Raw genomic sequence first — 21,509 nt, 5'->3', positions numbered from 1 at the left:
AAAATAGGTTTTTCAAATATCCTGGTTTGAATTGAAATAGTAGTGGTCTTCACAACTGTATTGCAGGCAATGTCACTTTCAACATCCTGGCAAAATCATGGTGATGTCCTAGGAATACATTTTTTTCACCCTCCAATGTAATTCTTCTTTGTAATTCAAACTTTTATTTCCAGATCCCTAGAAAGTCTAAACTGGCTGTTCACAGAAATATCAGAGATGATGAAGGCTTTATTATCCGGCATTTTGCGGGAGCAGTATGCTATGAGACGGTAATGTTACTTAAGTGAAAAAAGTCAGCTGTTTCTGTTACACTTTATAATATGCTTTTCAGAGTATGTTGCTAAAAACAACAAGAACAAAACTTGTTAATTGGAAGAGAAATGGCAAAGTTGATATGTTTTAACTTCAAAATTAGTTTTGTGAATGTGTGACAGAATTGATGTTTTAATTTCTTTTAACTTCTCAGATGACAGACTTCTGTTGACGTATTTGGTGTAAGCATCAAATCTGTAGGTAACAGTGTCAACATTAAAGATATTGAGCCACAGTCTGCTACAAATCTTATGTCAACAGAGGTCTGCATCTGCAGCAGGGGAATATACCACATAACACAGAAGTGTTACTAGACTTAAGCACAACTTTTCAGATGCATGCTTGTTCTTCTATGCAATGTCAGTTTATTGTGTTAAAACTCACATTTTATACTTTTTCTTTTCCATTTCTACTGTTGGTAGAAATGTAAGAATATGAAATATCTAAAATTGTTACCCTCAACTACATGCTGAATGCTTGTACTTTTTTATGACTCTTAATCGTACAAAAAATATTGAAACAGTCTTACTAGGGCAACATCTACATCTACGAGGGCAACATCTACTAGGGCAACACAATTTTTGAAAAAATAAATAAATAAATAAATAAAAAAACGTGAGGATAAAGGATAAATGAAAGATCCATAACACTTTATTGTTCTCATCGGGTACTCCAGTGTGTAAAAGAGAAGCTAATTCCAAAGATGTGTTTTGTCATTTGAAAATGCAGACTTTCAGGGTGTGTGCTTACTTCAAAGTACTCCACGAATAACAATGATTGCTATAGTGTTTTGAGATAGATGCATTCTGTAGATAATTTAAAAAAAAAAAAAAAAAAAAGCTGAAGTCCGTGTATTATAAAAACCAAAGTCACACACAGATTCAATATCAAAATAACACATAACATTGGAATACATTTATGTTCACATGGTCTGTGTTTACTGTTTACCTCCTCATCCTATGTTAGTACCTTACGGTTTCTTCAGGAACAGAGCCAGATATTTGCACATATATGCTCTCTGAGCTAACCAGGTATGAGGCAGCTTTGGTCCAGAAGCCATGCTAACATGCTTGACTTCATTTATTCCCTTCTTCAGAGTGTCTGACTTAGTTTGGGCCTTAGCTGGACTACAGTTGCCTTGTATGTTGTTCATAGTTTCTTTCTCATTGGTCTCGTGGCAGCTTTCACAAGCTAATTTCTGCTGAGGGCATTTAACTGTCTGCATTTATGTTCCTGTTGTGTTCTCATAGTCCAAGGGAATTTGGGACGCCTGTGTTTGTCCTTTGACCCATCACCTTTAAATCCTTTTATGGGATGTGTTGGCAAATTCATATTTTCTCAATCAAATTAAATTTGCCTTCTTCTGTTCATAAATGTCAATGCAACTATTGAATGTGCACCACAAATTCTTGATAGAGAATTTTGTTAGTGTGAAATTGGATACAAGTGTCTTGATCTTTGAGTTTCAGTTTAATACACAGCTCTTAACGTTTAAAAGTGAGTCAATTTAAATAAAACAGAGGCATAGGGCTTGTAGGAAGGGACGATACCTTTGGTTAAATCAACCAAACCAACTTCCATGGTTGCAGTACTACTAAGATAACTGTTTTTAATTACTTTTTCCTGACTTTAGTTCCACCAGTTAAAGTGTGCATGCTAATTCCTATTTCACAACAGATCTTAGCTCTTCGCTGCTTGTCATATTATTTAAGCGTCTCAGAACTAGCAAATTGATGCCCCACCCTGGAGGTGTTCAAGGCCAGGCTGGATGGGGCATTGGCCAACCTGATCTTGTGGGTGGCATCCCTGCCTATGGAAGGGGTGTTGGAATTAGATGATCTTTAAGGTCCCTTCCAACCCAAGCCATTCTATGATATGCTGAGTACTGGAAGTGGAAACGAGTGTAACCACTGACAAAAGCACAACTGGTCTTGTAACAGGTGCTAAACCTTACCTTGGATATTGTAGGAATTATGAAACCCTTCAAATTTAACAATATCTTTCCTGTCTGTCATTAATGTTTTGTATGTCCAGATGAAAAGTTTGAAGTAACATGAAAATATTTATCCTACATATTGTTGCTGATCTTTGAATAAAGTGTGGAATTCAGCTTTTCTTTAATTTTAACTTAATTTTTACTTAAGTAATTGGATCAGTGAAATAAGTGTGCTATTATTTCTTGGCTTTTCTTTTCAGACACAATTTGTGGAAAAAAATAATGATGCTTTACACATGTCCCTTGAATCTCTCATATGTGAATCCAAGGACAAGTTTGTTCGACAGCTGTTTGAATCTAACACTAACAACAACAAGGATCCCAAACAAAAAGCTGGAAAACTTAGTTTCATCAGTGTGGGAAACAAATTCAAGGTAACATAACATAGCAAATAGTCTATTTTCTTGTAATATATGCCATTTCTAAGTTACTTGAAATAAGTAGAACTTAAGGACGGGAGAACTAGTGGTTACTTGACATTCATGCAGCAAAAATGTTGTTAAATAATGTTTTTTTCTTCTAAATTGTAAGAAACCAGTATATTCAACTGTGCTATACATTTCTGTCAAAATATGCTTGATAATTGTTTTTACTGAGATTATGCAGGAATTCATAAATCAGGATTTTGCAAAGCCACGTGGAAGTCTTTTATTTAAAAGGTTTAATCTCTTGATCTGAATTTGAATTCTGTAGACTTTCAGGAGTTCTAAATATGACAAAAGGTGTTCTTCCATCCTATCTTAATTTTGTACCGTATAAGAGGTATCAATTAGTTGCAGTTTACCATTCTCAAAATTCAACACTTAACCTAACCACTGTTTTTCCTCTTAAAAATATCAATAGTCATGGCTTTCACAGAAATACGTTCATTGTGCTGAATATTTCCTTTCTCAATACCTGAATCTGATGCTTCTCCTCATTTTTTCCTTTCTTCTGCTTGTTGTAAAGCTGACCTTCAAACCTTGTCTTCTCCAAACGTTTTCTGCATCCTTTTCTCATTCAGCAGTTTTATTTTAGCTGGACTATTCCAGCTCAGGATGGCTAGAAAAAGAACTATAGGGGAATTAAGAGAGGAAAAGCAGGCACAACCATGGGCTGCAGGTAACTTTTTCAATCTCATGGATTTACTGTTGATAGAGCTGCTGCAATTTCAGTAAGAGCTCTTCTCAACACATCTGGGCCAGATCCAATGAAGGATTTACATGCCTTCAAATTAAGTGCTGTGACATTTTTGGTATGTTACCTTGTCTAAGGCACCTAAAACCCCAATTCACATGTCTAGACCCTTTATGCAGTCCCTGGTGAAAGCAAGTACCTTAGAGAATTCCATGATCTCCAAGTAGAGTGGGGTCTAGCCAATAGCAAAAGTTTCTGCATTTCTACTCCATGTTAAGGTTATGTGCTAAATTAGGACTGCAAGATAAATTCCTTCTTGCATAAGTGTATCCTGTGGCTTAGTGTTCTGTAAAAATGCAAAGGCTGGAAGAAAGGGAAGGATATAGTGCCAGCACTTTCTTTTTGTATAGCAACTGTATTCTGATTCTGGTCTATACTGTATTCAGTGTTTTAACTCTAAGCGTTATGACCCTTGGCACTAAGTTATTGCTCAATCTGACAGAGGGAATTCCTCATACCCTTTTGGAGATGCTCTGTTATGTAGCCAAAAATAAAATTTGTTCGGGCAGGAAGCATAAGAGAGACGGTCTGACTTGTAAAGTAGTGTTTCTGGAATTTAGCTGGGAATTGGCCATTCTGCTGTCTTGAGTTTTGCTTTGATAATTATTTCCTCCTCCTCCTTATTATATAGCAGTTGTAGAATTAAGCTGTAGCGATTGGTCTAATATAAAATGCATGAACAGAGGATAGAATGAAAAATGGAATTACATGCAGATATGTGACCTCTTGGGCAAGCCCTGCAACCATGGAGGTGAAGCTGAGATCCGTTGTTTTTTATAATTGTATTTTCAAAATGAAAGCAACTGGGATCTTTTGAGATAATTTCCACTTTCTTCCATCTGGGTGTTTAGTTCCTCTTGGATTTAGCATTCCATGTGCAGTAAATGTGGAAATGTGAAAGATACAGTTGTCCAAGAAGGGTTAAGTAAAAAGGGAGGCATTTCAAAAGTTAAGCAGCAATTGAGTGGGAACATTTTGGATTGTATTTTGGACTTCGGTGTTCACCTCTGCACCTAGAACATGACTAGAAGTCCTTTTTGGATCTGGCCCATCAATCTATAGTTCTTTCAGTGTTTTCAACTTTCATGGCATTTTGAATGTATGTGTTAATTTCAGTAATTCATTTAGTGTTACCTTCCTAGACACAACATGTACTATTGATGAGCACTAATACCCTTGAAAATTTCAATTTAAATGCTGTCAAAATATTTGTTATTTGAGTAGAAATTTAATCTCTTTAAGAATAAGAATTCTCAACCTGTCAATATGTCAGTCGGTCTTAAATTCTTCTAATTACATCAATTATTAGGTGATGCAGGGAGTTGTTTTTACAAAGCCCTTCACACGTTCCGTCCTTACAACTAATTAAAATTTACATAAACCAGTTGAGGAAATGAAGATGAATTAGTTCATCAGATCTACACAAGAGTCTTTGGGATAGTTTTACCTTAATGTAGTAATGATGGATTAAATTGTGATAATTCAAAGAGCAATACTTTTAGCAATATGCCTTATTCATATGATCATGAGTGAAATTTACCTGAGAGAGTCTCTTATTTCTTGTCAAGTTATGACTATAAAGAAGGGGCATTTTTCCTCTAGCAGAACCATATTTTGTTGATGGAAATTAGGTTTTCATCTCCAAGATAAAGCATTTCCTACTTAAGAAAAGATAAAAGTTGTATTCAAAGTAGATGCAAACTGTATGTGAGATCCGAGCAGGAGGTTATCAATGTTTGTCATACTTCTTGTGGAACTCCTTCTGTCTTTCTAACTATATCCACGAAACATAAAAAATACAATTGCGTCTACTGGTAGGAAGACCGACAGCTGTAGGTGATTCATATTGCTGATACAAATCTGTTTGCCTGTACTTAAGGTAGTTGAAAGATCTGGTTTAAAAAAAAATCAAAAGTAAGATCCTTTCCATCTTGGGCCAGTACAGAAAATATGTAGTATGATAGGACATTCAGAATTTTGTCTTACTTTAGTCTATATACCTAACGGTTGCTAGTAAACTAGAAAGGCTAGCACAACAGTAATCTGTGTGGTAGAACAGACAGATCCATAAAGTGAAAGTATATTTCTGTTTTTCTGATATGGTCCTGGAATATTGAAGTTCCTACCAATTTACATCCCTAACAACGGCAGCTGTTTCCTAATATCCTACATATCTGGTAATTCTCTAGTCTTCTTCCCAAATAAGTGCAGATTTGTGATATTATTACAGTATGTTTAAATACACCCATAGTAAATGTAGTTTAAAACCACAGTCTATTGTCATCAATGCAGAATTAAAAATTTGGAAGTTTAGAATTAAAAATACATTATGAAGATTCATTTACTGAAATGACGTGACTTAGACTCTCAAGCCAATACAGCTTTCCCCCCCCCAAGAAAAGCTGAGTATATCTCATATACTTCTGGTGTTATTTAACATGCAAATAGGCTCGTTAAAGATTAAATCTGGACTTTCACAAATTTTCAGTGTATTTTTTGGATTGTTGCTGCTCAGTCTCATTTCCTTTCTAACTTTATTGTATCTTTCCTTTATTTTCCCAAATGTGCATGCACTTTTTTGATAACTGTGTTGTTGTAAGTAACTGGTCACACATGGTGTTGTTGTACAGTTGAACATAAGTAATTTCTTCAGGACCATTCATGCACTCTTACATGATTTTGTCTGTTAAAATATGTGGATGTTTGATTTATCAATTCTGTTTGATTTACTAACAATAAACATGCATGCAGTAATGCTGTATCACTATTTTGTGTGTATACTTGTGGTTTTTAAGACTACTGAAATGCCTTTTCTTTTACAGACTCAGTTAAATTTGCTTCTTGAGAAGCTTCACAGTACTGTAAGTATATACAGAGATGCAGGCTTACCATTTTTCTGAAATAAATCATAATTCGTTTTCTCATGTCTAGTGATAAATAATTGCTTCAGAGTTTGCAGTTATATGGTACCTTTGAAATGTCCTGCTCTGCAGGTGATGAATATTAATTTGCTTTTCAAAACAAAACAAAAGCAAAACTTGGAAAAAAATGTTGTAGAATGGAAGTTAAACAATTTAGGTTAAAAAAAAAAATATATATATATATATTAAAACTGTCCGAGCTGCAATCTCCATTCTTGTCAGTTTCATTTCCCTCTATTCACTGGTAATCACTGGTGACTAATTTTCAAAAGATTCAGAGATGTTACTTAGAAGTAAGAAAATAAATTATTAATTTCTGTTTTCAGATTCCATAAGCTAGTTAGAACTAGAATGTCTTATTTCACTTTTGCGGTAGGCTGCAGATACACAGATGCTCAAAGAACCTGCTTCCCCTAACAAGAATTTGCTGTTTTAGCTGATGTAATTCAATAGCTTGCAGAATTCTCCATGTAATTTGACATACTGATTTTTTTAGAAGATGCATTTGTAGGAACACATTCTTGTTTCTCTTGACAGCGTGTTCTAACCGATTCTGAATAGATTATGCTCTGTCAAAAGAAGGGGGAAAACAAGGCAAATGATTGGGACAGGTGCTAGAGCATAGTTAAAGTTTTACAGAAATCATGAGGATGGTCTGAAAGAAAGTTAACCTCCATCATTCACAGCACAGTGGAATTAAGAGTCGGTCCAGGGAAAAAAGTGTGGCTGGAGGTGCTCTGCTCTGACGTCAGCTAACACATGATTGAGAATATGTTGTTACTAGACAGATTCCTTGATGGGCTGTCTCTCACTCTTGTCTGTGAAAAACACTGCAAACAAGTAGTAGAAATATGTTTTATTAGTCCCAATTTCATTTTAGTTTATAAGGTAAGAGGTTATCACTGGCTACCTGTTAACAGAAAAATTTGAATGATCAACGTTGCCTCACAAAAAAAAAAAAAAAAATCATCCTTAAATAGAGGATGACTATGAAATGACTAGAGAAAGCAGCAGTCAAAACTGTAGAGGTAATATATTTGGGGATGAGAACAGGCTGGAACCATGTGAGGGAAGGGAGAGTGAAGACATAAGCCAAAAGAAATTGTAAGTGAAAGCTAGAAAAAAGGATGGTCAAGTTAAATTCATCTAGCATGATTCCAGTGTCAGGAGACTGGTAGCATGTGAACTCTGGAGAAAGAGGCATTTAGGTGATATTACTGTGGAGACGATGAGTGTAGTATAATCTAGACTGCTAAACCTTAGTTAGATTGTAAGCAAAACAGTTCACTGAAAACCCAAAAGTTAAGGTTCCAGTTAAATAAATGGCTTGAGCATTGAGATCAGTTACCTCAATACCAAGGCTGGACTGAAAAAAAAGGGTATACGAGAGCAAAAGAATGTCTTTTTCTTTTTAAAAAGGTATTGTTTTGTTTTGTTTTGTTTTTCTTTTTCTTCACTTTCCCCTGCCCCCAGTAATTCTTAAATGACTAACATATTTCAGGAGGTTTCAAAATGTACAGATTCTGCTAACTCATTGTTTTGGTAACAGGGATCTAGCTTTATTCGCTGCATCAAACCTAACTTAAAGATGACAAGTCACCATTTTGAAGGGGGGCAGATCCTCTCTCAGCTTCAATGTTCAGGTAGTGTATGCCTCTGATACTTTTCCCTGTGATGTTTTTATTTATTTATTTATTTATTTATTTACTAGGCCATTGTAGCTAGATCTAAGTTTGAAATATGTGAGATGGAATTGATATTTCCTTCCTTGAACCCTTGCTTTCTAGGAGGTAGCTTATTTATGCCTTATGAACAGTTACTTAGGTGCTTTGTAACTTCTCATTTTAGTGAATAGAACACAGAAGTGATTAATTTGAACAGTGATAAGGTCTCAACTGTATAAGAAGATTTATTCTACTTTCCATCAGCTGTTTATTCCCTTGCTTTTAATGACAGTTTAGACACCTGGTGCATGTGTAAGGAGTCATGTATTGGCACTTAAACTGCATCAAAAGAAGCAGAAGTGATTCTCCCCCTCTATTCTGCTCTCGTGAGACACCACTGTAATGCTGCATTCAGCTCTGGGGCGCCCAACACAAAAATGGCATGAATGTATTAGAATGAGTCCAGAGGAGGGCCACGAGGATGATCAAGGGGCTGGAGCACCCCTCTCTCCTATGAAGACAGACTGATGGAGTTGGGGTTTGTTCATCCTGGAGGGGAGAAGGCTCTAGGGAGACCTTATAGCAGCCTTCTAGTACCTGAAGAGGGCCTACAGGAAAGCTGGGGAGGGACTCTTTGTCAGGGAGTGTATGGGATAGGGGGACAATGGGGAATAGGTTTAAACCAAACAAGGGTAGGTTTACATGTAGATCAGATATTAGGAAGAAATTGGTTACTGCAAAGGTGATGAGGCCCTGGCACAGGTTGCCCAGAGAAGCTGTGGATGCCCCGTCCCTGGAAGTGTTCAAGGCCAGGCTGCATGGGGCTTTGAGGAACCTGGTCTGGTGGGAGGTGTCCCTGCCCATAGCAGGGGGGTTGGAACTAGATTGTCTTTAAGGTCCCTTCCAATCCAAACCATTCCGTGATTCTATGAAACTTAGATTTCCTGATCTGGAGCTGAATCCTATCTCGTTATGTTGCCCAGAATGTTAATAGAGCAAAAGCTCAGTCCAGAGCAACAGAATTCCTTTACATTGTTGTGGGAATTTGTGCGAGAAATCCCTTTGTGCATTTAGAGCAGTGTGTATTATCTGAGATATATAATCATTGATGCCTGTTTTCTTTGATTCTTATAGATAGTATGCTAGAGTTGAATAGTCTGTTTTACTTTTTCAGCATCTCTTTTTACTATTGTTAATTTATTTGGGAGCTGAGCTTCCAACTTCAGCGGTTTTACCTGTTACTTTATATGTTACAAATTGTGATGCCATGTTTTCGTTATTCTTGAAATAGGCGCTTTCAGATTTTACATCTTTATTTTAAAGGACAAATACTAGCAGGTTTGCTCATTCCCCACTGAACAGAGCAATGAAAGGCTTCCATGGGAATTACAGCGTTGTTATTGTTGTTCTTCATAGGATGTTTATTCACAAAACGACTTCAATATTTATTTTTACTCTTTTCTGTATATTTGTGTATTTAGTAGCTTGTGCTTTTTGCTTTTTTTTTTTTTTTCTCTTTTTGAAGTTGAGATATTTCTAGGTTCTGGAACTGATGTTTTAGCAAGCCTACCCGTGTTTCATGTTATGTCACCATTGCAAAATATTAATAAGGTTTTCTCAGAAATTAGAATTCCATTAAGAACATTTGGCTGTGGATTTCTTCAGGTTAATAGCATGTCAGAAAGGCAAAAATAAAAAAATGAACCTTTTTTGCTACCATAACAATTGCAATGTCTTACAAGCTCACTTTCCATGTGTGCTTACTTAAGCTGCAGTAAATGAAGCTTAATTAAGTAAAAAAGAAAAGAAGTCATAATAAGTAAAGTTTAATAGTAGCAGTGAGATGCAATGCTATAAAAGACATTCTATAAAGACAAAGACCACGAGTTACAGGTAAACTTCTAAGTAAGTTTTTAAGCTTATATGGTATTGTAGGATTATGTAAACCAGTGGGCAAAAAGACTGGCAGAGTCTTGAAGTAATGTTTGAAGTAATTTGAACCTTTTCCTGACTTTGTATCTGTGCTTCACAGATGCCCTAGTTACAGATAAAATATAGTAACAGCATTACATCTTATCAGCTGATACCTAGTGCTGCAAGAACACAAAATGTTCTAGCGCTGTATTTGCATTTTACCCTGCATCTGTACCACAACTCACAAATATCTTTTGCATGCTAAAAATAAAAGCCTGGCTGGGCGTTGTTTGTTTCTTTCTTTAAAAATGAAGTACAAAATGTCAACTCTTCTAAAAAGAAAGAATGACAAGGAGAAAAAAAAATGCTCTGCATGACTAGATGTTAGTTTTGTCTCAGATAGGGAGAAGATACAAGTTCTTCTCATCTGTTTGGTATTAACTTTTTGGGAATGATCACATGATCAAGAAGTTTTAGAGGTTAAATCAAGCCCCAGCTGAAATTTGTGGTTTGGCCTCTGAACAATGTCTGTGAGGCCTATGCCATAAGTTATCATAAAAATCACTGCTTTATTTGCATTTTGCTGATTCCACCTTTTGTGCATGTGTTTCTGTGAATTTAGGAATGGTGTCTGTTCTGGACTTGATGCAAGGTGGTTTCCCTTCGCGAGCTTCATTTCATGAACTGTATAACATGTACAAGAAATACTTGCCTGAAAAATTGGCACGACTGGATCCTAGACTCTTCTGCAAGGTAAGAGAGAAATCTGAAAATGTATTATTGTTTTATTTTGAAGGGGGAAAAATATCAACCTAACTGTTTTCTGTGTTTCAGGCACTGTTTAAAGCTTTGGGACTGAATGAAGTTGATTACAAATTTGGGTTAACCAAGGTGTTTTTCAGACCCGGCAAGGTAATGTTTCTTGAACTACATGAATATGAATCATAGAATAAGTTGGGTTGAAAGGTACCTTTGAAGGAGCTTTGTTCGACACCCTGTTGAAAATGTGACCAACTTCAATGAGGTTGCCCAGGGTTTTTCATAAACACTGTTCATAATCTGTGGGGAAAAAAGTCAATGCTGACATTGATAAAATTGATTTCATAGTATTGTTGCTAATGCTGCTGTATTCCTGAAGCAATGATAGTGTTCCACAAATTGCCCAGATGTTGTACCAGTCACTTAAGACTATTTTGTTGAATATTAAGAAGAGCAAGTCAGAGAAAATAAATAAATATTTTCTGCTAAACTCTAGTTGAAGCTGAAATCTCTTTCTATGATTCTGAGCATTGCTGCTGCTATGCAGAGAAAGAAGTAGGGAGCTGCTGTGACTAGGAAGGAAAATTACTCTAGTCATTGAAGAACATATAATTATTAAAAAATAGAAGTGCAGGATTTTCAGAAAGGATTGCTTTTAATTGGATTTCTTACAGGAAGATTAAAATTTGAGAAGAGTTTTCAGTTTTTTTTTTCCCCTAGATACAGAATTAGAGGTGTCATGAAATTGTAGAAGATCAGAGTGAGTATTCAGGAAGTGGAGAAACAAATAATTCTTAAAAATTTTGGCAATGCATTTTTAGTATTTAATAAAGGGTTGGATTATGCAAAATGCTAAGTGTTGCACATCAATTTAAAAATAAAACAGTGGTCATTCTTGTTGTCGTCAAATATCCCAGATGTACATGCTCACTGGAATTAATTGAAAGCCAGTATAATGGTGACATAGTTTACATTAATAATATTTAACTTTTCGTTTTTTACCTCAACATGCTCTTAAATAGGAACATAGTCTAACACGCTGTTCTCCTCATTTGTAAATCTGGTTTTGCATTTAGTTTGCAGAGTTTGACCAGATAATGAAGTCTGATCCGGATCACTTAGCAGAGCTAGTTAAACGAGTGAATCACTGGCTTATCTGCAGTCGTTGGAAAAAAGTTCAATGGTGTTCACTCTCAGGGATCAAATGTATGTATTTTATGCTTTATTAAATATTTGTTAAAAAATATAGCAAACCAATTATTAGCACCTTGAAATGTGGCCAAGGACATGTATAGCAGATGCTGCCATACTGAACTCCGAGTAATTAGTTTCTGGGTTGGTGAAATTTCTTAGGCTTTTGTTAGGGATTTATATGAGGGCTTAAAGCTAAGGTTTGTAAAAGTGGTGGTAGACTGTGTCTCCCTGCCTTCTGTATGTTTGGGTGCTTACCAATGCCTGGGTAAACACCTGCTCAGAAATAGCTAGCAAGCACAAGGATTGTGGGGGAACAGACAGCAGGAAAAGACAATAGTTCAACTCTCAGCTGACACCATGGAGTTATTTAAGCCTGGGAAGTGCCTGCACAGAGGTTATCTCCAGGTGAAATCTGCGTATTTGGAAGCACTGACATGAGAAACAGGGAAGACATCTCCACTCCAGTTATTACTGCTGATAAGCAGATAGGTGCCTATCACTATCCAAATATTGTTTCTAGTTGCAAACACTGCCAAGCTTGATGTAGAAACATAGCAGTGTGGAATAGAGATTCGTGGTGATAGGGGTTTTGTTTGTTTTTTTTTCTTTTTGGTGTGTGTGTGCTGGGTGCTGAATTCTGCCTATTTGTTTTGTGGGGTAGCCTTTAAGCCTAGCACAGGATTGTGAATATTCTGTCTTTTATATCTTACGTGTTTGTTTTTTCAGTGTGGACCTAGCTCTCAATGCATGCTATTTATATACAGTAGCCATCAGGTGTGTGAGAAATATAAAAGTTGTGTTAAATTGTTTAAACCATTGAGACTCAGTATCTTTTGTGTGTTTACAGTGAAAAATAAGATAAAATATAGAGCCAGTGCCTGCATCAAAATACAAAAGACTATTCGTATGTGGCTTTGCAAGAGAAAACACAAACCACGGTAAGAGAACATTCCTTTCTTGAAGAAAATGGCTATTTCTATAATACTTTCTTGTGAATGTAAAGAGATGTACAATGCTGAATTAAATGTATCTGCAGTCACTGAAGTGTGCTAAATATGATTGAAAGGTATGATTTGAGAAGTACCATATTTTACCTCTCTTTCCCAAGGATGAATAGCCTGAATTACATATAAGAAAGACTTGTTTTTTTCTTCTTAATGATGAGGATGGTGAGGCCCTGGTACAGGCTGCCCAGAGAAGCTGTGGATGCCCCATCCCTGGAGGTGTTCAAGGCCAGGCTGGATGGGGCTTTGAGCAACCTGGTCTTGGTGGGCGGGTGGGGAGGGGAGGTAGAATTGGGTGGGCTTTGGAGGTCCCTTCCAACTCAAACTGCTCTGTGATTCTATAAATCTGAGCATTTCCAAAGAGGTTTGTTAATCTCTTTGTTCATAAAATCCTTTAGTGATAGCTTAGGTATTAGGCATTCTTAGTTATGTCTCTAACTGCAATTTAAGCTCAATAATTTTTGTCCTTTACTCATTCACACCTTCCATTATAGGCCCCCTTTCTTCTGTAGCTTAATAATTATTTGTTCTGTCTGTCTTGCCTCTTCTAGAAATCGAGTAATGTCATTAGGTTTACTCTGATTGCATGGAATATTGATGGAAAAGCCACACACGCACACATATACAAGAATATACATATATTTATTTTACATCCTTTTGATAGTTATGTTTCATTTTGGTCCTTGACGTTTTTGATTTCAGTGATTTCTTTTTAGGAAGACTGCCTGCAGCATTGTAATTTGTGTGCATGGCCTTCAGTATTGGTTCTTTAAGAAGCTGCAGGTTTTCCTGGACTCCTTTTGTTTTCTCCCAGATTTTTTTTTTTTCCTGTGGGGTCTAATGATCGGATTCCATATTGTATAGTTAAGTTTTACCTGATTCAGACCTGTGATTGATCTTTCAATGTCACATCTCAAATTTATCACTCCAGTCAAAATCTTCGGGTGGTGGTGATTCTAATGATTTGTTACTGAGACAAAAGCATTGTTTATCAAAATAAAAATCCATTTATCCATTTTAAGTCACCATATGCTCAGAGACCTGGTCACTGATGATTGGTATTAACAGTGGTTGTTAGTAAAAGGCTGTTCAATTAGTTCATGTTGATAATTTTTGAATTTCAAAAAGATGGTGAGATTTATCTGAGGGCATAGTTTGTCTCCCCTGTCTACCTCTGTAATGTGAATGGTAGCTATAGTTTTAGATATGTCACCTTCTAAAAACATCTCAAATAAAATGTCTTAAATTCACAGCATTGATGGTCTGATAAAGGTGCGTACACTGAAAAAGAGACTTGATAAGTTCAATGAAGTAGTAAGTGCTCTGAAGGAGGGAAAAGCAGAAACAAGCAAGCAGATCAAGGAGCTGGAATATTCTATTGATGCTTCAATGAACAAAATTAAGGTATGAGAGAAACAGTTTCTTTCTACTGGAATCTTTTAAAGCCTTAATCTAAAGTAGAAGGTCAAAGTATTTTCTTTTTTATAGGAAAACGTTTAAATATAGAAGTCTCATTTTTCAGAGACACCACTTACATCCTGTTCAAAATTATTTGTGAATGTAGCTGAAGTAAATCTGGATTTTGGAATTATTATCTGTGTTTCAAAATCGGCACTAGAGAGTTTAAAGCAAAAATGTGTCTTGATCTTGTGAGATGGGTGTTGCTAGTCAGTTGCTTGTTGCTTTTATTATTAATCAGGGCTGAAACTTACAAGCATTTATCACAGAATGAGGAGATTGATATTCCAGTTATGAAGGTTTTTTTAAGACCTGGTCATGAAGGGAAATCAGTTGTTGAACTTGTATCAAGGCTTATAGTTCTTAGTCTCTTACAAGGAAAGCACACAGACAAAATGAAAATTCACCAGAATTTATCAGTGTTAGGAAAAAAATGTTGAGTTCTGTGTTTCATACCATGTTAATAGCCTTCTAAATGTCCTGTATTAAAATTTTGTTGTTTAAAATCACTGTTGGAGAAGTAATAGAGTTAGCCTGTCAACCTATACTTATTTTTTTTCCTAATAAAAATTATACAACTTGATTCTCATCATGATACATCCTTATAAAAGGTTAGGAGACACCCCATGTCACAGTTTTAGTGGTATACCTCATTGTAAATTGTAAAATTCAAATTAATTAAATCATCGCTATCAACGAAATTTGAAAACACGTAGTGAAGGCAATTGCATTATTTTTTCTTTTAACACATTATTTGCTACTGATGCCTTTTTTAATCTGTTACTTACAATATGCTCCATATTCAGACATATAAGATTGTGTGGTGGCATAAAAGGCACAGCTGTAAATAACCACTATAGGAGCTAAGAACATGACACAAAATGCACCTAGTTGGCTCTCAGTTTTCATCTTAGGATGGTAAGCATTAATTTCTGTTGCATAACTGTGGAGCTTCAGAATTGAAGGCATGTTTTAAAGGAAAATCATGTCTAGTTTCAGTGATAAAATGGAGACTACTTCCTACAGTTACATAAGAGAGAGGAGAATAAAAGATCCAGAGGATTATAGGAAGGAAGGCAGGCAAGTTCAAGCTCCCCAGTTCTGGAGTGTAATTTAATATAAGTAGAATTTAATTACAGCACTCAGTGCTTTCAGCTTTCAAATAGATTTTTCAAATATACATTTTTTAAAAGTGAATTACAAGTGTAAAGGAATATTAACCCCTCTTGTTATATCATTTTGCAGACCACAATGATGACTAGAGAACAGATCATGAAAGAATATGATGCTCTAGTTAGAAGCTCAGAGCAGCTTCTGAGTGCGCTGCAAAAGAAGAAACAGCAAGAAGAGGAAGCAGAGAGGCTACGACGCATCCAAGAGGAAATGGAAAAAGAACGAAAAAGACGTGAAGAGGAAGAGCAGCGCCGAAGGAAGGAAGAAGAAGAAAGGCGTCTGTGAGTGTCAGACAAGTTGCTGGTTTTAGAATGAGAAGAAAATAGGGAAGGCACTTTAATGAGGTTACTTTTAATAAGTGCTTAAAGAGAGTCACTTGGATTGTACTTGCAGTGTGCTATCCACTGTTAAAATACTTCTTTTTCCCTGATGACAATTTCTAATTTAGATGTAATCAGAAGAGGCGATGAAAGATATTTTATGATTCAGCTGGCAATAAAAATGGATTTAGAAAGGCCCTTGACTTTACATACAGGACCTTGTCATGAGGACTATACAGACTCTTGGATTACCACTTAGTTTTATGGAGCCTGATTTCATATCTCTTGTTCGCTTGCTTTGCAATAACTTTGCAATAACTAAAAATTTTCATTTCCTCTTCCTCTTTTGTAATAGGAAATCTGAGATTGAGGCAAAGAGAAAACAGGAAGAGGAAGAAAGGAAAAAGAGGGAAGAGGAAGAAAAGCGTATTCAGGTAATGTTTTAGCTGTGTTTCTTGTTGTTGTTGTTCGTTTTGTTTTTGTTGTTTTTAAAATATTTTTCACAGTGTAGGACCTCCATGGTGTCTAATGGCTTATAAATGAGTCTTAAAATTATACAGCAGTATTACATTAGGCACACTTAATATCATCTGTCTAGAATTACTGCTCTTATTGAATTACAGCTACAAAAGGAGGAAAAGATGCATAAGGTAATCTGAGTTTTCAGGTAGGAAGGAATGTGCATGTGAATGAGAGGCATAACGAAGCTTCTGCTAGCAGCAGAAGCTACAGAGATTTTTGGATTAAGAATGTATATTTTATCTGAGACAAAAGACAGAAAGGACCAAAAAAGGTAATATTAAAAAGTATTAATATTTCTAAAAATTCTTCTGATAGTGTTTGTAACTGAATGGGAATAGAGAGCAGAATGAGATGCCAGATTTTTTTTAGCTTCTTGCAGTTTTAATAATGAAGAAAATAAAAAAAAGTAAGCAGAAAAGTAACAATGATTCTTTGCTTTTATTAATAAGACTAGCCTTCAGGACTTATAACAGTTTTAGCAACGCTTTCAACACTGTTCTCATAAGCATCTTCCTAGACAAACAGATGACAGATGAGCTAGATAAATGGACAGTGAGGTAGCTTGAAAAAGTGGTGGGGACTGCCAGGCTCAAAGGGCTGTGATTAGCAGCTCAGTGTCTAGCTGGAGGCCTATTGTTTGGGCTGTACCCCTGGCATAAATATACACTTAATAATACACTTCGCTGTGTGTAGAAGTACCTGCTTGGGAAAGTGTAAAGCAGACAAGACAGAAGCAGACTCTTCTCAGTATTATCCAGAGAAAGTACAAGAAGTAGTGGCAAGTTTGGGGCACTTTTTTTTTTTTTTTCTGGAAAAGTCATATGCAGACTCAGGCCATGTCAAGTATCAGCTTCCTTGTAAACATTTTCAGAATATTGGTAATATTGAGAGGCTACAAGTACCCCTCTTAACTACAACTGTGTAGAATACATGCAGTTCAAACTCTGCTCCTTCTCCATCTGCCTTGATTTTTGACGCTTCTTACTGATTCCACCATGAGTTCCCTGAATTGCGTCAGGACCCAGATCTTGTTTTCCTGTTTTCTCGGAGATTCTCTGTGTGACCTGGGTAGAGAGGAGTCTCAGAAAGAATAAGCTTCCCTTTAGGGGCTGTTGCCATAAGCACAAGACAACGTGCTTGTCTGTCTCTGATTACAGACTTGTGAAGTCCCCTCTGCGATTAATCAGAAACAGATTTTTTCTCCTTTTCTATATTTTGTTATCCTTAGAGTTAGTCTAACACTGATTTTCCTCATTGTTTCTGCATGCCCTTTTCTATCACCTCACCATTTTTAATGATAAGCAAGCACCTGACACTAATGCCAAGATTAGAGCCTAACTGATGAAAAATGGATCCTTCCAGTGTTGTTGTCTATCACTTGTACTAGAGTAGTAAGCAATTCTGGCTTACAGAAGTTAAATGTAAAAAGAGTAAGCTGCTCTTTGACTAGTCTCTGAATCATTGCTTGGAGACCACCATTGCAGGTGTGCCTAGTGTTCTGGGAGAAGCTGGTAGGAAAAGTTTCCATTCAGGGACAGTTTAAATATATTAAATAGTGTCCACTCAGGAAGTGAACTGGACGCTTGCCAGAAGGTTTTAAAATGTAGTCTGCCAGGACTGGGAGCAACTCTAGAGATAGTATTTATTTGTGTTTCTGGGATGTGAACATCTGCAGTGCAGAATGTAATTTACACTTTCACTTAAAAACACTTGCTGCATTTGGATACAAGGCAAGATACGTAATCCAGTAGGGCACTTTTTTCTTCTATGTAGTTAATTATTTGTTATCTATTTTTCTGGCGGTGGTCCCTGTCAGATAATCTGCAATGGTATTCATAGGGAAAAGTCAATGGTGTTGCACTCTGGTGTTGCACTCTGGTGCAAATTCATGATGATGAGTGGGAAGTGACTTTGTCTCCAGTGTTGGCTTTTGGACACCAAGAAGGGTACTGCTAAGAGTTTGCATGTATGACTTTCAGAAGTTTGAACTGAATGGTCGCATTTTACTTACTGTGTTTGCAAGTCTCGTTGTTAAATAATGATGGTAAGCTGGAATTGCAGCTTTGTTCTGCAGAGGCATTATATTTGGATTATTTTTCCGTTGCGGTAAGTAGAAATTTTGAAATGTATTTAAATTCAAACCCAGATCAGGTTCACAGAAGATTTCAGTGTTCATCTTCATCCCCTTTCAAAATACACAACAAAGCTAAGTACAAAGCAGTGCCTTTTGTAAAATCTTGTAATGCTAAGTGCAGAATATCAGGGGAGTATTGTGTTAGTGTTGTGGAGAATAATCATATTGCTGTGTCATCAGAGTTTTAATGAAGTTAGACAAACTTTAAGTCTATATTTCATAATAAAATAGATTTTAAAAAGCTATAAATATATTTGTGTATTTTTTGCTAATTTTTGCTTATGTACTATTTTTTTTTTTATAGATTAAAGCTAAATGCATTTTTTTACACATATTTTTATGATACAGGCTGAAATTGAGGCTCAGCTAGCTAGAGAACGAGAAGAGGAAACCCAGCACCAGGCAGTTCTTGAACAGGAACGTCGCGATCGTGAACTTGCAATGAGAATTGCCCAGACTGGAGCAGAACTCAGCACTGAAGAGACAAAGCTTGATGTAGGATTGTCCAGGTACGGACTTAAAAGCTTAAATTTCTCTCTTTTGTTTCTCTCACCCCTTTGTGAAAACTAAACTCTTGTTTGTTTTATGTATTTTTCTATTAATTAAATAGTATCTTCATTTTATGTCTTGCTACATCAGTAATTTAGTAGGTGTTTATGAATATGACTGCAGTTCTCTTGTCTGAGTTCTGGCAAGGATGGCAATCATTTTAAGTTATGATTTTTATCATCACTGGCTTAAAGTAGGGAATGGAATTTCTTCAGTGGTAAGTAGTAATAAAATGTACCCTTTTTTATATACTTTATGGTTCCAATAGTGTATTATGAATTCGTGTATTTTATTTTGCTTTGTTTTGTTTGAAAAAGAAGACCTCTTTTTGAAGGCAGAAATAAGTTCTTTCTGTGTCCTGACTGGTAATTTTTTTTTAGAATGAATTATGTGGGGCCAGTACCGTAAGTGTACACAAACTTGGATAGCCACCAAAGGCTTATTGCTTTGGTTGGCAGAAGGAAGAACTTGGGAAAGAACCTTAGGAAGAACTTGGGAAAGCACCGAGATGTTGTTTTTGTAATATAAGTCCTACCATGTGATTGCTTAACCTTGGGCAGGGAGGGAGTAACAAAGTGCAGGTAGACTGTATTCTGTCGCTAGGAAGTTGCCATGGTATTGTGCTATACTGGGATGGGTATAAAAGAGCAGAAGTAGAGATAAGAGAAGGTTTTTTGCTTCACTTGTAACTTGCATCGGAGTCCGTACATTCATTGCCACAGAATTAATGTATTTAACACAGATGGGTTTGAAAATCAAATGTCTTAAACTTTTGTTTTCTTTGAATTTTTTGTTTTGTAGAAGTGCCTGCTTTTGCTGTACAGATCCACACTGCCTGCAAAGCAGGAGCTCTCTTCTCCTCTAAAGAAATTTTATAGCCAGTGAATGTTCACATAGTTGGTGTATTTTCTGTGTGGGTTTGTTTCTTCCCTAGAAAGCACATCTTAAAGATACTTTCTATGTAGTTCTCCGAAAGAGCTAACATAAAAAGATATATTTGAGTGACATCTCAGCAATTACCAGTTCATTAAAAATAGGTGTTTTTTTCTTTCTTTTACTAGGAACAGTTCTAATTTCAGATTACCCAGTTCAGATCAGAACAAGACAGAGACAATACTTAGCAAAGCTTTGGTACCCAGTCAGGGTACTTTCTAAAGGATCTGTACATTAACCAGGATTGGCTTTCTTTTTCTTTATCAAGAACACAGCAGTATTAGGATATGTTATGGTGAGAATTTGGCATAAATGTCCAGTAAAAGTAGTACTTACTGGTCAAATTATATGTAGGACATGATCATGTCACTGGCCTAGTGATGTGAGTATTCATTAGATATTTGTTGTTGAAAGAAGATTGTGTAGGAAAATCTCAAGTGTTTCTGTGGAACTTCAAGCTCCCAGATGTGTTCTCTTTACTATTCTGATTTCATATACTTTTAGTAGCTCTGTGCCTGCGTGCCATATCTAGGTAACTTCTTTTGTCATGTACAATATTAATCTATAGACACTTCAACTCCGATTACTGTGTAAAAGGAAAGTTTTCAAGATTTCACTTGTATTTTTTTCTGAATTAACTTAACTTCTTAAAATTGTAGTTTAAAAAAAAGGAGATAACAAATGATTGTAGAGGAAGAAATGTTAATATGACCCACCTTTTCCTGCTTCAGATTATTAGAAAGATAACTAAGGAAATAGTTTACCTAACATAAATATCTTCTGTTTACAGAGCCAATGGAACAAGCCCTCGAATGACTGAGTATGACACTTTTTTCTATTTGAGTACTCTAATAGAAAAAATGTAATATTAATCAGTTCAAAGGAAATTCTATCCTCTTATTTACTAATACCCCATCTGTAAATGAGAAATCAATTTATAATATACTGTTATGTCTCATAAATTAATATCCTAATATATCTAATAATATCTATTTAAAGACGGTTATAATTAGTGTAAAATTTTTCACATACCATCAATTTTTCACTGCCTTATATGATTATATGATAGTCTTAACAAAGAATCATGTTGATATACATATTGGACACGTCAACTCCGATTACTGTGTTTTTGTCCTCAGTTTTGATACAATTGCTATTGTATTGGCTCAGATGTGATTTTAATATGCTCAATTGAATGTCCAAATTAATTGCTTCACAGACAGTATTCTGGATATCTTCTTGCTTTCCCTGTTTGTATTTTGGTGCAATATAGTACTTTGAAGGTAAACCCAAAGTCGTGTACCGTCACCTGGCAAATTTCCCTCAAAGATGGATGAAGGGAGGGATTAGACAAGACGGGATCAGAGAAATCAATAACTTTCCTATGTTAGCGAAACTCGGTGTTTCCTGCTGCTCACAGTTGGTCCTGGTCTTTTCCTTGTGAAGTCCAGAAATGGATGGTGACCACCCTGATAGGTAT

The 21,509-nt window shown here is 36.0% G+C and overlaps 1 protein-coding gene across 1 annotated transcript in view; it reads left to right on the top strand.

Moving 5' to 3' along the window:
- Positions 1–21,509, top strand: part of MYO6 (myosin VI) — a 105,613-nt gene that overhangs the window by 69,344 nt on the left and 14,760 nt on the right. Inside the window, exons 17-28 of the mRNA XM_084283691.1 lie at positions 174–269; positions 2,509–2,682; positions 6,307–6,345; positions 7,955–8,048; positions 10,606–10,736; positions 10,818–10,895; positions 11,819–11,948; positions 12,784–12,874; positions 14,194–14,344; positions 15,644–15,852; positions 16,247–16,325; positions 18,896–19,056. Of these exons, the coding sequence (XP_084139817.1) occupies positions 174–269; positions 2,509–2,682; positions 6,307–6,345; positions 7,955–8,048; positions 10,606–10,736; positions 10,818–10,895; positions 11,819–11,948; positions 12,784–12,874; positions 14,194–14,344; positions 15,644–15,852; positions 16,247–16,325; positions 18,896–19,056 (1,433 nt within the window). The remainder of the gene's footprint in view (positions 1–173; positions 270–2,508; positions 2,683–6,306; positions 6,346–7,954; positions 8,049–10,605; positions 10,737–10,817; positions 10,896–11,818; positions 11,949–12,783; positions 12,875–14,193; positions 14,345–15,643; positions 15,853–16,246; positions 16,326–18,895; positions 19,057–21,509) is intronic.

This window comes from Netta rufina, assembly GCF_964035555.1.
Source record: "Netta rufina genome assembly, chromosome: 3".
Classification (NCBI taxonomy): Eukaryota; Metazoa; Chordata; class Aves; order Anseriformes; family Anatidae; genus Netta; species Netta rufina.
Note: the sequence above shows the minus strand (reverse complement) of the source record. Positions and strands in the feature narration are given on the sequence as shown.